Raw genomic sequence first — 17,394 nt, 5'->3', positions numbered from 1 at the left:
ACTTAAATTTAAAAATGGTATTTGCGTCTAAAATTCGCAAGAAATTTATTTTATTTATTTTTATTTAAATTTAAAATAGTAATAACACGGATTAGAATTGTTTTGTTATTGATGCTTTTTAGTTTTGATACGTTTTGGCGATACTAACAGTTATAAACCGTTTTTGCGTTTTTTTAGTTTAGGTTATTTTTAAATCAAATCAAAAATTGCTTTATTCAAATAGGCTTTAAATTCACTTTTTAATCGATATTTTATCTTGTTTAAGAAATAATTATTGTTATCTCACCTTTGATTTTCTGTTTCTTGTTTGTATTAGGTATTAGAGGAAACTCTTTACCGTAAAATAAACAGACTAATTTTAAGAAATGACTGCATCATAATTTTCACGTATCCTTAGTGTTAGAATATTAATATTTGTTTTTATAGATTGTCAATTCACTATTTATTAGGTAAAAAGTAATCATTTCTAAATAGCATATTATTTGTAATAGTAGATATATTATTATATTTAGTGTGAAATGAGTCCACTGGCTAGCAATATTCTTCTTTTGAAATTTTTTTATTTTAAATTCATACTTAGAGTATTTTACGTAGTATTTTTGGTGCATTAAATATCTTTATGAAAATCGAGTTTGTTTTTAATTTTACCTTAACCTCCTTACTTACGACATCGAGAACGGAATTTTATTTCGAATATTGTATATCTTATCTTATTTTGTTTGTCTTATTTTTCGTTATGTATAATACTGTGTGTTATTATTATACACCTACTAACTGCGCTATATTAATTTCAAACTAACCTTAGTCTTGCTACCGCCGATAGACCCGGGTCTAATCGACCCGGTCTCGTAGAATCTGGTTAGAATCTTCGAGACGCAGCCGTGCGAGACGAGTAACTGCCTACTGATATCGCAAGGCCGTACTCCCAATATGGCGAGCTCCACTATCCTCTTTCGAACAACGTCGGGCAGGGGCCGACCGTTTACGAACACGCCTCCCAGCTGGTTAACGCCTGCCTGCCCTGGAAAGGATATCTTATTAATAAATGAATTTTAATATATATAATTCTTGCGTACGTATATTTATCACCTAACTTCGCCTACACGGCTTGACTGATTTGGTTGAAATTTTGTGTGTAATTTAAAAAGGTTCATCGATGGTTTGAAAATACAATTTAGGTCTGATAGATCACGCTGCTGTCTGCCGAATGCGCTAGTATATCTTTAAAAATGAAACGCCAATACATACCGCATCATACATCAGCGAAGTTCGCCGGGTTAGTTAGTAAGACACGTATGTATAAGTACCTACATATAAAAAAATCTAAGGATTCATCTAAAGATTTTCATTACTTATCACTCTAATTTGAGTTTACTATAGGAATTATGGTCGGAATTTGTATGTATATGTTTTAATAATATTTAACTTATATGTCTATAAGGTTATTGATTTGATTTGTTGGTTCCAGTTGTAAGTTGTGAGCGTTGAGTTATAATAATGTGAGCGTTGAATATATTCTTAATAAAATGTTTTTTTTTTTTTTCTATATTATATAACTTGACTTTGTATAATTAAATATTAATTCATTCAACTTATCGCCAGGGTACGAAATTAATAAAAAAGTATATTAATTTAAATAGCAGCCGAATGTTTCAAGAAAAAATCATTAATAAATTATAAAACAAATCTACACGTAGAGTATTTCTATTTGAATAAATAATAAAATATTTTTTATTCCATCTTCTGTCTGGCGACGATTTGTTGTCTGTTACAAATAAAAAAAAAAAATTAAAATTATTTCGTCGAATTAACTAAAACATTCTTAAACGTAAAGTTAGGTACCTATACAAAAAGATAGTATAACCTTTCATCTAAGTTTAAAAAGATTTTTTGTTTATTTTTCCTATTTTATAATCACGTTCATATTATGTAGGTATATACTTCTATCTATAATGAGAAGATTAATATGTGAAGCAAAAACTTTGTACCCCTTTATACAAAAAAATGCGCGGACGGAGTAGTACCTGACTAGAAAAAAAGGTCAGGCTCAACTAGATCATGTATCGGGACCGGATCATACGGAAGACATACGGGATCAGGATAGTTATCAGGACAGTCTAGCAGGGAATCCATTTCTACACGGTGGAGCAGTCGTAAGTAATAGGAAATAGTTAATTAATAGTTAATTATTAGAAGTTAATAAATAAAATTTAATTTATAATAATAATTAATTAATAACATAAAAATAAATAAAAATAATCTATATTTAAAGTAAAAACATTAATAATACATTGAAAAAAATAAACTAAAATAAATATCATAATAATTATGATATTTATTATATTTATCAATTCGCTTTTTTTTTTGTTAAACAATTTTTTCAAGAATATACATTCGTGTTTTTTAAAAGGACCGGACCGAACCGCTTGATCAGGATAAGATGAGATTTCATAATCTGGACCCGCTCAGGAAATCTCATCTCATCCTGATCAGGTCCAGACCAACTGCGTTACATGTCTTATCTAGTCCTGATCCGGTCTTGGCATGCCTGGTCCGGTCCTTCTAAGGAAGACGAAAAAATTTCTACTCGGGTATGTCGCACACATAGTTTATATAGAGGAGTGCAGAATACTAAAAATTTTAATATGCATAAAAAATACATTAAATCGGTTTAAAAAAACATTGCACACTACCATTTATATGACAAACACACACACGCATATATACTCTTTTGTTATTGTTAAAGTCTGTGGATAAATTATTTCGACTACTGGGCGACCAATAGTAGGTATAATTGTATGTTCATTCCGTGGTCAGCTCTTGACCACGACGGATGCAGTAATAATAGCTGTCTAAATACCCTGAGGGTGGGTTGATTGATGTTTACTTTTTCACGGTAAAGTTACTCAACCTTTTTAGGCTCATAGAGGGAGTAAGTAATACTGTCCAAAATGCTTTATTTAAATAGAATATCATAAGATAATCTCAAGAGACATGCCTTTATATTAACCAACTTTAGTAAGAAGGATACTGTATTCTTTATTAAATATTTTTGAACAAAATAAATTTATAATAAATATTTATTTTTTCTTTACTATTACTATAAAAGTACTTAATATTATTTTAGTATATTCTATGTTACTACTTAAAAAGAAATGCTAGTACTAGTTATATATAAAGCTAGGTAATACTTTGTGCTATATATAGATACTGTACTGTGTGGCTACGGAACTAAAGAATATAGCCACCCCCTCTCTTCCCATGGGTGTCGTAAGAGGCGACTGAGGGATAACCAGTTCCGCTACCACCTTGGAACTTAAAAAGTCGACCGGTGGCGGAATAACCATCTAACGAAGACGGGCAGCGTCTTCGGTGCAACAAAGCCAGTACTGCGGTCACCAACCCACCTGCCCAGCGTGTTAACTATGGGCAAAACACATGAGTTCACGTTATTTTTGGCGTAAACTTGTGGAGACCTATGTCCAGCAGTGGACTGTATGGCTGTAATGATGATGATGATGATGATGATGATGATGTATAGATCAGGGCTATCCAAACAACGACTCGCGGCTTGTTTTCTTGCGGCCCGCGACGCATATTTTTAAGTGTAAATTAATCAGAAAATAGTTTTGAATATAAATAGGTAGTTTGGAAAATATAATTCTTTGTCAAAACGTATAATCAATATTTGGTATTATTTCCCTTCCTGGCCCTCCAGCTTTTGTAGTAAATTAAATTAGCCCGCGAAGGTATGAAATTTTGACAGCCCTGATATAGATTATCATCTACACTTCTGTACATAACCTAAAATAAAAAATAATAAAACAAAAAAACTATTTGACCTAATCATAATACTGGACTATCTTGAAAAAAATAAATGTCACAAAAAGAAACAAACTCAAATTCATACAAAAACGAAATAAAAACTCAACAATGATAATTTAGATTCATTATCAAGACGTTATTTTATCTGTCAATCGGAAACGGAGGTTCCATTGAGTTATTTTGCGGTTCACCTGTCTCATTTGTACTAATATTTATTTGATTGCCAAATGCGAACGCGATGCGCCTACCTGGACGACATTATTATCTGTTGACCGATGTAAAGCATTGTATACACGATTTTTAAATTGTAACTAATAATATCTATACCTTATACACGGTTGTCTATTCATGGAAATAATACATATATTAATACAAATATTACACCCAGACTCGGGCGGGAATCGAAACCAAAACATGCGGAGCAGAAAGCCAGTAGAAGTGTAGTCACTCAAACAATATACATTGTTAGGGATAGTTAAAAAATAACTTGTTATATCTTGATAAAATCTAAATGGGATATTAATCTTAAAATTTGGGTATATGCTCGTTACTCATTCTCACCTGAACGGAACTTTAAGCGTGTAACTAAAGTTTCTTGCCGCTTCTTTTCTGCAAAATCTATATTCTGAATCGGTGGTGGCTTTATTTTTGAATATAGTTAAAATTAACTATATTGGTAAAAATAACGATTTAAAATTGTTTTTGAAGCTTATTCGATTGAAGTAATTTTTGATTTTGATTTTGATTATGAACTAACTCAACTTTCACTACCATATTAATTTAGCCTTCATATTAACAAACATAATTATGATTTGGAAAGACCAAAATTCTCCGTGTCAATGTAATGAGACATCTTACCGTCGATCATAAAACAAGTTTAATTAAGAGGACGATTAAACTTCATAGCAATTCGATTTCCGAACCGATACTCTAGGACAAGATTCTCTTAACGGCTACCGTTGCTGTCGTAATAAAACACGCGAACTAGATTTACGACTGTAACTCAAAAGATTTAGAGTTTAAATTTGTTCGAAGCGATTCGTGTTTATTGGTCCTTCAACGCAACCAAAGCATTTCACGGCTATTGTCATACAAATACGCCGCGTTTCTGACGGTTGCAAATTGCTTTCTTCGCATTACGATTCTTCGTACAGAATTTGCATTAATAGTTCACACTAAAGTATACTTTAACGCATATTAAAGAGAGTATATTTTTGTGTGATTGAGAAAAGGTCACGGTGGATGTAAAATTGGAATTTAAGAAAATCCAATTACCACTGACGATACGTATTCGATTTATTTTGTAACGTTTTAATTCGTTAATTGCGGAATTTCAAAATGCTTCCAGTTACTTTGTAATTACAATACTATACAACATTATTATTTATATTAAAAAAATAAAAAACTGAAAATATATACTGAGATGAATCTTGAAATTTTTTGCTGAAAAAGTTTTTTTTTATATAACATAAATTTTAAATAAAAAATGTATATAGCTTACATACAAACAGCCAATAAACGAGAAACTCATTACATGTAAGTAGGTAAATATTAAAATAAAATTCAATCATTGTTTATTGGGTATTATCATCATGTTTATGAACTTACAATGCGAGAGATATTTTAAAAATATAAGATAACCTGCAATAGACTGCGATTATCAACAATGTTACTCAAACTTATCTTAGAAGGTTGTATGCTAGTGTTTAAAAAAAAGGTGCATGTAACATGTAAAAGTACATGTACATGTAAAAAGTATAAGCTATCCTCTTCTGTCGACTGCATCCCATGCATCTCAGCGCGTAACAATCTTAACAGATACATAAATAAGAACTATTTGGATATAGTTTCAGATTTTACGATATAACTTTCAAGGAAAGGTCTTAAAGAAGCGAATTGCGTGCGATCATCGCTAATACGCTTCCCGTTTTACAATCGTGTCGTAAAAGGTTATTTAAACGTTATTTTTTTGCGAACGAATATCGCTCGTATATCGCGCAAGTTATTGCGATCTTTACAACTTGTGACTAATTTTATAGCTCCGTCAATTGCTACGGTGTTAGGGAACGGGAGCGGTGATTTTTGGATTCCAAGAATTTAAGGTCGATTTAACAATCATTAAATCGATTGATCGATACCGATTATAGATATAAAAATCTATCGATTAAAATATTCGTTAATGTAGATACATTGGTATTATAATTGTCGGTTTTCATAATCGAAACGGTGCTTTATTTTTATTGAACGAGTGACCGTAATATTGTCGGGCGGACTTTATAGTTTAAATAGATAAAAATTTAATGGATGTATTGTAACTCTTACTTGTCAAAAAAAACTGGCTTTAAAGAACAATAGAGCAGCATTATTAATAAAAAATGTGTTTTCTTTTTAGTTTTACACATTGGCATTTTTAATTAATTTATGGACAGATGCGTCCCCCTTTCATTGACCAATTCGTATTTAATTTATGGAAATAAAATAGATTTGTATGTATAAATAAATAAAATTATTTATGCGTTATCGCGCCAATATTTAAGTTCAGTGACAAAATTATTTATGGCATTGACTCAAATGAATTGAGTTTTATCACGTAGAGCGTGAAAGCTTAAAAGTTTTTTATGCATTAATTAATATGTAATTTTATTTTAAAATGTACAACTACAGAGAAACAAAAAACCGTTTTAATCAAAAGTAAATTAGATTAGAGTTTTTATAAAACACTGTAACGTAGAAGATTTTTTTTATCTGTACATGGTATTCATTTTTGACGAGTGAAACTATAAATAATATTATTTCATTACTCAAAAAAAAGTCGGAGAAAAAGTAATCTTTTAAAAGAAAATAGTTTTATAAATAATTTTTAACAATATTAATATAGAAAAAAAATCTACGAAACTCTATCTGTATTTGAAACCTCAAGTTGACATAAACAATAATAACATGTTAATAACATGTTTTAAACATTATTTGCAATGTTTAATTTTATTTTTGGTTGAGTGTTATTGATTCAGTAGGTACAATTTGACGAACTGTCATCATAAGTTCATTCATTATTTTGTTAATAAATGTATAAGGAGTTTTTATAATAATAAAGACTAAATGTTTTCATTTTCTTAAAATACTAAGAATACCTTTTTATATTATCGTTTTATATTATAATTTTGTAATTCAATTTCTGAATTTTTTTTATTAAAAATAATTTTGAAAAAAGTTCAGAATTAATTTTAAAGGCAGCGTTCATAGATTTTTGACAAATAACACAAACACAACATCTTTTGTAGTTTTGTGTCATTTTAATATTTTTTATATACACAATTTTTCATAATTTCTACTGATGGCAAGTCCATAATAAGCAATAATAAGCAATGGATAGATGTCGTTGCAAGGACTATAAGGCTGCGGTAAATAAGTTAAAGTTCTACACAGTTGGCACGCTAAGACCTGATATTATTGATAATTATGATAGTAAGTTTTTAAATTTTCACTATCACTAACCGCTTTCTGAAGTTTAAGTCCCGTAGAATCAAAGGTGTATGATATCAGTCTCTTGACATATTTGACACTTTACCATAGTATATGATTGCTTTATAACTCTTTAACATATCTGATGGCGGGGAAATAGACCGGCTCCCCGCCTTTACCGGCTTACGTAGTAGCTACGGACCCTCCCAAAAGTGTATGATAGTAAGTTCAGTATTACTCCTAATAGACTCAGTTTGCCAGTAGTAAAAAATCTATACAACTATACTCGCTAATCCACGTGGTGCGTGCTCCATCTGCGTAACTTATGATGCTGCAAAACGTAGGAATAAAAAGTAGCTTATGTGTTTTGGTGGATCCATATCGGATACCATGCCTTTTCTTAGTTTTTCAATCAATTTATTTTGACTATTGCTTAAGGTCAGAAAATTATTCTGCGTAGTTAAAAAAACTTTAGCTTGATACATTTAAATAAAAATCATTTATTTTAGACACTAAATCTATATCACGGTGTATGTAAGTGCATGGTTGTGTGAGAGTATACCAACAGTAGAATTCAAATAATAAAGTATTGTATAGAAAATATTGTATAATATAGTTTGCATAATATTTTTTTTATACAACTGAGTTGGCAAACAAGCGTACGGCTCACCTGATAGTGAGGTCATCCCCGATCCTCTCCAGGAGCTCTGGCATTCTTACGATAGGAACACAATTTTGGTATTAAAGTACACAATTTTATATGAAATTACTAATTTCAATTAACGGAATGCAAATGATTGATGAACTATTTTGCTAAAAAATTATCATAGAATCCAGTCTGGAGCCTGCTTCTCTCCCTATTAGAACATAATCTAAAAAACGGGAGGTCTGGTTACCTTAGTCTTATGCTAATACGATAAAAATTAGCTGTACACCATATAGCTTGTAATGTATGTACGTGTTTGAATTCAATAATTACTACTTACTGTACAAGTGTTAATTCAATAAGTTACCTAGTCCTAAAATTAAGTTATTTGTTATGTTTAAAAACCTTATCAAATTTTGCGTGTTTCCCAAATATATATACATATTGTTTAAAATTTATTTAATTGAGTTCTCCTGGTGCACTTCTTATATTTATTCCCTTGAGAAACATAAAAAATAAGACGCTCGCTGCTACAAATGAGTCTATGCTGGAGCTTTGTCTGATTTCAGGGTCTGGTTTTGTAACTACTTGGGTGAGACATGGAGTCGACTACGAAGACTTTAAGTTCAGCAAGCCTCGAGCGACGAAGGTGTACCAATACCACGAGTTGCCTGAAAACAAACTGACGCCACAGACTCGCAAGATTGAACAAATGTGGTGCAATTATATGACACCTGTCAAGAAGTAAACTTTAATAAACAGTATTATGTTAAAAAAAATATATTCTTTATAAAAATTATATTATGTAACAAAGTTTTTTTTTTCTAAAGTTTTTAACTGTTGTAAAAAAGTCTTAATCCTGTGGCTCTCCTGAGAAACAACTGACAATAGTTAAGATAAAATATCATAAATAAAACAATTACCATAAGAAAAAGCATTGTCTATCTGTGGTATTTGTAAATGTTGACACACTTGTCATAATGGAGCTTGAATATGTCTGAGTTTTATTTGTAGTTTTATATTTTTGAAACAAACACTGTATTGCAGGTATGTAGCTATTAATTTAAGAAGGAGCTAGCACCGCAGACTGACAAGGCTGTGGAGATTATACTACTATACTTATACTGTTGTAAAAAAATTAAAAATATAAATTTTTCGATATTTTTTTAACATTAGTTATTTTAAAGGAGTCACAACAAAATCCTTAATTTGAATTTTTACTTATCTTTAGTGATATTATTCCACAATGAGAAAAAACCTATGATAATTTATTTAAGCTAATAAACATTAAATGGAAAGAATCAAACAAATCAGTTATTTAAATTAGTAAATATAGATAAGCTTCAAAGAGCTTATATTTGTAAGAGAAAGTCGCTGTTTAAGTGGTTGACATGACGCCTTATCTAGCAGATCATATAAAGATAAAAGATACAGATAAGATGAGCGGATAACATCAGTGGCCACTGTGCGGTTGACACCGTGGCGATTTGTACACTTGACTACTCTTATTTTTAATTATGTTAAGTAAGATATTTATAATATCAATTCGCTTTTAGAATATACATTCGTGTTTTTTAAAAGGACCGGACCGAACCACCGACCAGGATGAGATGAGATTTCCTGATCTGAACCCGATCAGGAAATCTCATCTCATCCTGATCAGGTTACATACCTTATCCGGTCCAGGTCAGGCATGCCCGGTCCGGTCCTTCTAAGGAACACGAAAAAATTTCTACTCGGGTACTATTAAGGACGATTTTAATTCTGAGTTTGAGGAAAAGTTTTAGCCTTGTTTAGCTTACACAGCAGTCAAAACGATAAAATCAACTGCAAAACTCTAATGTAATTAAATTGAATTAAATCAAATCAGAAGAAAACCGGGATATCTGGCGCGAGCTTGAGGAGGCCTGCCCAGCAGTGGACTGCGATAGGCTGAAATAATTGACTGAGTGACTGACTGAAATAAAATGAAACTCAATAAATTTAATGTAATTTTATTACTATTAACTAACTAACTATTTGTTATTTTATTACTAAAATAATATTTTTATAATTCTTTAAAAACCTACCTGGGTTTAGTCTATCCTATCCGACTAATATTATAAATAAAAAGGTTGTGAGGATGAGATGGAACAAACTATTGAACTAATTGTAACGAAACTTAAAAGTCATAAAGCGCAGCTTGTTTAAAAAAATACACAAATAGTCTCTTACGCTACACTTTTCCTTTATGATGACAACAATTGCCACTTTCAATTTCTACCGTAATGCATTCGCAGATATTACACCTTCGCCGATCTGGATGTATGTTTACCGTTACGCTAAAACGTTAAAACGTTACGCACATATGAAAAATGCAAGAGTTCTTATTGAAGTTTTACCGGTAACAGAACAGAATACGATGTCTCAGCACACTTATCGTTAACTGGCTAAGCTAAAATGCTTTAAGCAAACAGTTTAGTAAAAGATGCTCCCTGATTGAGAAACTTTAGTTTTTTTTTCCTGATATATCATTTTATTTTACGTTATATATGTAATATTATGCATATGTATGTGTTTTTCATAACTTATTTTTTTTAATGAAATCCTTAGACTTAGCTATTAGCTATTGTATATAATTTAACACAATATTTTTTATTTTTATTTCAACATACGAACATAAACTCCGAGTGTATATGATAATTTTATTCATAGCATAATAATTTAACGGATATAATTGATCTAATTCAATCATTTCGCGCCACTGACTAATCTGATTTTACGACCGCACAAAATCTTTCGGTTTTTCCATTTCAATTAATTAAGAATAAAATATAAAAAAAAAAATAATATAAAATTGTAACAAAGTTGTAAACATCGAACTAGAAAATTCGATCTGATGCCAACATCACTTGATTTTGACCGCTCTGAAGGGTAACGTAGGCTTGTCGTGGACATGCTTGCTCTTTTATTAATTTCGTGACTGTGACTGTGTGTGACTTAATGACTAAATATTTATTGATGCACTTCAAAGTTAATTCATAATATAACTTATAAAAATGAAATATTAAGCTATTAAAAAATTTAAAATACTAAAAATAAATAATATGTTTTTTCTTCTAATTTACATTTAGTTTAACGTTGTAGATTCCATTTCTAGATTTTACTAATTTTTAACAACATAATTGTATCAGAGGAGGTTTTTATTATAAAACTTCGAATGGTACATTTATAAAAAAAAAATAACATAACATACTAGTAGTGGAATGGATGAATATTAATTTGTTTACTTTGAGCATTGTTTTAGAAAATATACTTGTGAAAACAAATATTCAGTCTTTTAAAAATGTGTTTAACTTAAAGAAAAAAAAAATCTTGATATTATGTTGATCGTGAACCGTTATAAAAAGAGTATATGCTTTAGCACTATAATTAACTTATGTTATTACAAAAACAATGGGGGAAAAATGTTTTTGGAAATTTTATCCCAAAATGATAGTTTTAAATAACGACTTATTTCATATTACTACTGGCGAATGAAATTTAAAGCTCAAATATTTCCCATATTAAGAATACAAAGCTTGTCGTCCTATTTTTTGAATTTGGTAGCAAGAATTCTTTATGTTAGAATTCATAAGTCTCTAGGCTTTATTAAAGCTTGTTAAACTTACAAAAAAATGCAATTAAATATTTATAAGTTTACAATGTAAATGCAATGGTACAAAAAACTCAAGAGAGTGGTCAAAACATTACACTACGAAACTAAAGAACTTGTTACTGGAAATAACCGTATGATTACTATAAGTACAATTGTTGTCTACACAATACCACACACTTGCTCGTCGCGTCTTCCGTAGCCACATATTTTGTGATTGTGTTTTAGCGTTTGTAATTCAATTAAACTTTATAATATTTTTTAGTCCGCAAATTCTTAACATGACACAATCTATATTAAATTATCGCCTGCAAGTATTTATACTGTAATTGGAAGATCAAGTTCTGGCAGAAGAACATTCCAATAAAGAAAAGGAGTCACTTAGCTAAATACTTTTTATCTGGCTATATGTTATAGAAAAAGTTTTTCCATTTTTTGTTGACATAACGTTTTCTATAGACGATAAAAAATTGAAAATATTTTTTTAATATTCTTATGATTTGGAGTCACGCATAACTGGAACCGATAGTGCTATCGTTTTAATTGCTAAAAAGATTACGTAATTTACTCAAAGTAAATAAAGTATATTTAACGAATACTATTTTCTGAACTAAAATAATCTCAATGAAAATATTAAAAATTTCCTTATCAAACAATACGACATTAGTAAAACGATGTTTACTTTAAAATAATAGGTATAATAAGGCTTTACAATTTCACACATACTAACCTTGATAATATTTTATATGTAATAGGTATCAAAAAAGTGTCATTTTTTTTATCAGATACTCGACGTGTAATGTAGTTTTGAATGTTAATAAAGTCTACTTCACCTGCACGTGACACCGGCTACCCCCTGCTGATTAGCAAATGAGGCTTTGGTGACCAATAACCGACGATATAGCCGTTTACAAATATTTAGAATGGAAAATACATAGGACGATGTCAGACAGTAATGACAACGGGGTGACTTAATCTAGCTGTGCGGCCAACTAACTCAGTTAGGAAAACCTGGCAACATGTAATTTATTTATTTTTAGGGTCATCGAGCTGCAGAGTAATAAGTACTAAACGAGTATCACTGGGATTTTGCATGTGATTTATCTGAAGTCTAGGGAAAGCAAGACGTTCAATTATTCAAATCACTCAATCAACTGTACTGTCGAAAGAACTATCTGGAACTCACTGGGAATCTAAAATTTTTGCAAGTCAAACAAAAAGAACTAGCGGCTGAAGTTAGCCAGAGCTCCTAGTTATGCAGGCGTCTATAAGCTACCGTAATCGCTTACCATCAAGTTGAGACATACGATTGTTGGCCGATGTACTTGTAAAAAAATATTGTATTATTTTACTTGCTGTGCCCGCGACTTCGTCTGCGTGTAATCTAACAAAAAGTTATTGTTCAGTTCGCAGAGTTATAAAATAATTTTCCACAATAAAAGTAGCCCAAGTTCCTTATTACATCCGCTATCTGCCAGTAAAAGCCCCGTCAAAATCGGCCCAGCCGTTTCAGACATTAGCTGGAACAAACAGAGAGACAGGCAGACAGACAGACAAAAATTGTAAAAAATGTTATTTTGGTATATGTACCGTATACGTCCATATGCATTTAGTAAAAAGCGGTTATTTTAATATTACACACAGACACTCCAATTTCATTTATTTGTATTGATGTATAGATTATTACTACTAAATCCTTACACAGAAAACTATGTAAATTTTTAAGGCGTATCTAGTCATGTCTACATTAATCAAACGCAGGATCGAAGACCGCTAGTTAATTTGGCGTGAAGCGACCGAGTAACGTCGAGGGCGACAGACCGAATATAGAAGATCACATGCATTTGATACGTGATTCCTGAGCTCAGAAGTGTTTACATCCGTAAATAAAGAATTGATTATCTAATAATCTCCTCATATATGGTAACTTTGATAGAACGAAACTTAAATTCTTAAATTTTAAAAGAAAATTTATTTTCATAGCCGATCTTATCGCGATCGTGTTTGTTTTTATGTGTGTTCTATGTAATATCATAGAATATCGTAAAAAAGATCATAGATTTACTTTTAAAGATTGTTTATGTTAACCTTAATGTAAGTACATACATAAATTGTTACTTTGTAAAATGTGTGTACTCTGACATTAGGTTGTCACTTCAGTTTGATTTTTCCTAACGATATTATTATTTGTCAAACAATGTTTTTAACCTTTATGCCATTTTTATTATAATTGGTTTTATTTAAAATCCTCAAACATTGACTATTTAAAAATACTTGTGGTGGCCCAGCGGTCGAAATTCGACCATAATTAAAAATTTAAATTCCACAAAACCAAAAAATAATGAAAATAAAGAACCTTTTTTTAAATTTTTCAATTTGACTACAGACTGACTATAAACAAAATAGTATAATATGCGTGTGTGTGTTATAGATATCAGTTGAGACGAGCTGAATAATAAGACTTGTAAAGCTGATGACCAGTAAATAGATTTCGTAATAGAATTATTAAGTAATTTTTATAAGTAAAAATCGTAGTGCTCATTAGAAATAATAACAATCTTTTAAAGACAGCTTGATAGATTCGCCTAAAACATTGCTATTACATCTATAGCAGAAGATATACATATACTTCTGAGTAATGGACCTCGTATAGTCTGTTTTAGTTCAGGTTGTAAGTAAAAACTACAAGAATTCATTTAAGTGGCATAATGCATGTCTCGCTTCGCTACTAATACACTATAATTTAAAGAAACATTTTCATAAAGGTGCAATCGTGTATCCTAGCGTTTCCCGTTTTCTCCTTCCAAGTATTCAATAATCATTTAATGCCAGGCTGTAATACATTGTCAATATCTTTCATTATCCCTATCCTTATAAAAGATAACCAGTATTAACAATCGCAACTAATTATAGTCATTTTACACTGTTCTTGCTACATTTACAACTATATACGGATACATTTTGTATACTCGAAGCATAAAAAAGTTTTTAATACTCATTTTACAGTACGGGTTAATATTTTTATGAGATATAAAAATAATAACACTTTTAATAAGTAATTTTAGGAATTTATTCACGTTTGATTAGTTTTTTATTAGGTTTTCTGTTAGGAAAAAAAAAAACGCCTCATACACAACGGCTTCAATAAGGATTTACTGCTAATTCGGGGGATCTGAAACACACATAATCCACAACCTATTTATATATGAATTGCTACAACTATATTGCTCCCTTTCTCTATATATCAGAGCTTTTTACACCAGGCGGCTGTACTGCGATTTGGCAGATAGGTATGTATATAATAATAAATAGAACCGATAATAGTATTTTTAAACGCAAATAGCCATAGAAAAAATTCAGTTTTTTTTTTATTATTTTTAAACATTCAACATGCATTGGATTTAAAAATCTTTTTTAATGTAGTTTATTATATCTCTTTACTAAAAATGAATTAAAACAATTTAAGCTTTTTTCTACTATCAGCAACGAATCTTATGGGGATTTTTTCATAAATTTCGACGTACGATAAGATAACACCTACAATGATGGCTATTAAACTGATATCTACATGTTTATTACGTAAACAAGAAAATATTTAGCGATCTAATAACGCAGTAATATAAAATTGACTTGTAATCTTCATATTCGTGAATTCCTATATCAATCGGTTGGTACTTCCTACCTATCACAGTAAATATTTATTGTGTCCGAGCACTTATATGAAAGCTTTATAAAAATGCGGGTAAAGAATGAGTTAGGCAGCCTTATTCACCTTTTTAACTTATTTTTGTTTACTATTATTTGTAAGTAAAAAATAGCTGTAATCTTTAAGATTTCTTTATATGCCAGAATAATTTAAAACATTATAATCGTTTTAACGATATTTAATGTCTTGGTACGTTGCTTAAAAAGTTAGACTAAAACCAGTTTCTTTCCTACATAATACGGATGTTTGAGAGGAAATTTGAAAAAAAAAATGTTTATATTAATACAAGCCAGCAGCATCGTGTGTGATCTCGCAAATATAATTTAACACATTATTATAAATCAAATTAATATAAATCGGAATGATATCAAACGTGTATTTTTTAAACCTGTCTTTAAGATGATTAATTATAAATAGGATATTTTCAATTTCATTACGTACTAGCGACCCGTCCTGGCTTCGCACAGTTGCAAAAACTATCAGTGTTTCTCTACTATGTTATGCATGTATTATGCATATAAACCTTCCTCTGGAATCACTCTATTATAATCATTTACTAAAGAAAAACGCATCAAAATCCGTCGCGTAGTTTTAAAGATCTAAGCATACATACAGAAATCGGGAAGCGACTTTGTTTTATACTATGTAATGATAACCAAATGGACCAATAACTAGCAGAGCTAGGCAAAACATTGTTTTCATTCCTTACTTTGGTTTCATAACTTTTAAGTGTCTCATACGAGAACAGATTTGGTATTTCGCCACTGTTGATGAATATAGGGAGAATAATGTGTGGCATTATTAGCAGGAATAATAGATGAGATATGTATTTACTTAGCATAAAAACTATAACCAAGTGTCAACGATCAAAAATTAATTGTTTATTACTTTTAAATGAACTTTTATTGCTGTACTTAATGATAATACGGCAACGAGTGTCTATGTAATCTTATGATAACACTTTATTACGTAACAGCGACAAACTACAAAGTATTTAATGAACTTGGTAATGAAATATGTAATCATCCGTATCTGAGAATTGAACTGAATCTGCAAGGGAAGGATTGTATGTACTATTATACTTAGTACTAGCTGTGCCCGCGACTTCGTCCGCGTGGAATTTAACAAAAAAGTTATTGTTTAGTTCGTAAAGTTATAAAATAAATAAATTTCTAAAACCGAAGTAGCCTAAATTACTCATTATTAGATCAGCCCAGTAAAAGTCCCGTCAAAATCGGTCCAGCCGTTTCAGAGCCTAGCTGGAACAAACAGACAGACAGACAAATATACAGACAGAAAGATAGACCAACAATTGTCGCTCGCGTCAGCCTGTAATATCCCACTACTGGAAATAAGCCTCTTTCCCCATGCAGGAAAATGATCAGAGCTTAATCCACCACGCTGCTCCAATGCGGGTTGGCGGATATATTCCCTACTATGAGTAACGATCACTATCAGGTGTACACGATAAAAACCGGGACCGATGGCTTAACGTGCTCTCCGAGGCACGGTGGGGAGACCCACAAGGACTGCACAAACACCCAGACCACGGCAAACACCTGTATGGCCAATACTAATGTCCAAAAATTGTAAAAAAAAAATATTTTGGTATATGTAAATACCGTGTACCTATAATCGTACATCCATATGCATTTAAGAAAAAGAGGTTATCTTAATATTACAAACAGACACTCCAATTTTATTTATTTGTAAAAATGTATAGATAAATAATGATCGCTATTAGGTATCTAAACAACTAGAACCGACGGCTTTTCTCCGAGGCACAGGGGTATTTCTACACGGATATTAATCCTGACCAGAAACCAATTTATATACAAATAAAAATATCTGTTCCGAACGAAAATCGAATCCTCGACGACCGTCGCGGGCGTTACAGATACCTACTACGTAAATCACTACACGGTTGTCATTTGTACAAACATTTAGAGGTAATTAAGATCGAGTATTTCTTCGAATGCTTTGAGTGGATATATAATCTTTACATCTACGACTATCGCCCGACTAGAAAAAAAGTCAGACTCAACTAGATCATGTATCTGGACCGGATCAGGATATAATGAGGCATGCTAGATCCGGCAAGCTCTATCAGGATCAGGTCTG

General features: G+C 30.9%; 1 protein-coding gene across 1 annotated transcript in view; it reads right to left on the bottom strand.

The window, feature by feature from the left end:
* The window catches only part of LOC123664421 (paired box pox-neuro protein), a 28,710-nt gene extending 26,577 nt beyond the window's left edge, over positions 1–2,133 (bottom strand). The window contains exons 1-2 of the mRNA XM_045598965.1: positions 2,092–2,133; positions 801–1,034 (exon numbers count right to left, since the gene is read on the bottom strand). Coding sequence (XP_045454921.1) covers positions 801–1,034; positions 2,092–2,133 — 276 coding nt within the window. The remainder of the gene's footprint in view (positions 1–800; positions 1,035–2,091) is intronic.
* Positions 2,134–17,394: the final 15,261 nt, after the last annotated feature.

The sequence above is a fragment of the Melitaea cinxia genome, chromosome 22 (genome assembly GCF_905220565.1).
Source record: "Melitaea cinxia chromosome 22, ilMelCinx1.1, whole genome shotgun sequence".
Taxonomy (NCBI): Eukaryota; Metazoa; Arthropoda; class Insecta; order Lepidoptera; family Nymphalidae; genus Melitaea; species Melitaea cinxia.
Note: the sequence above shows the minus strand (reverse complement) of the source record. Positions and strands in the feature narration are given on the sequence as shown.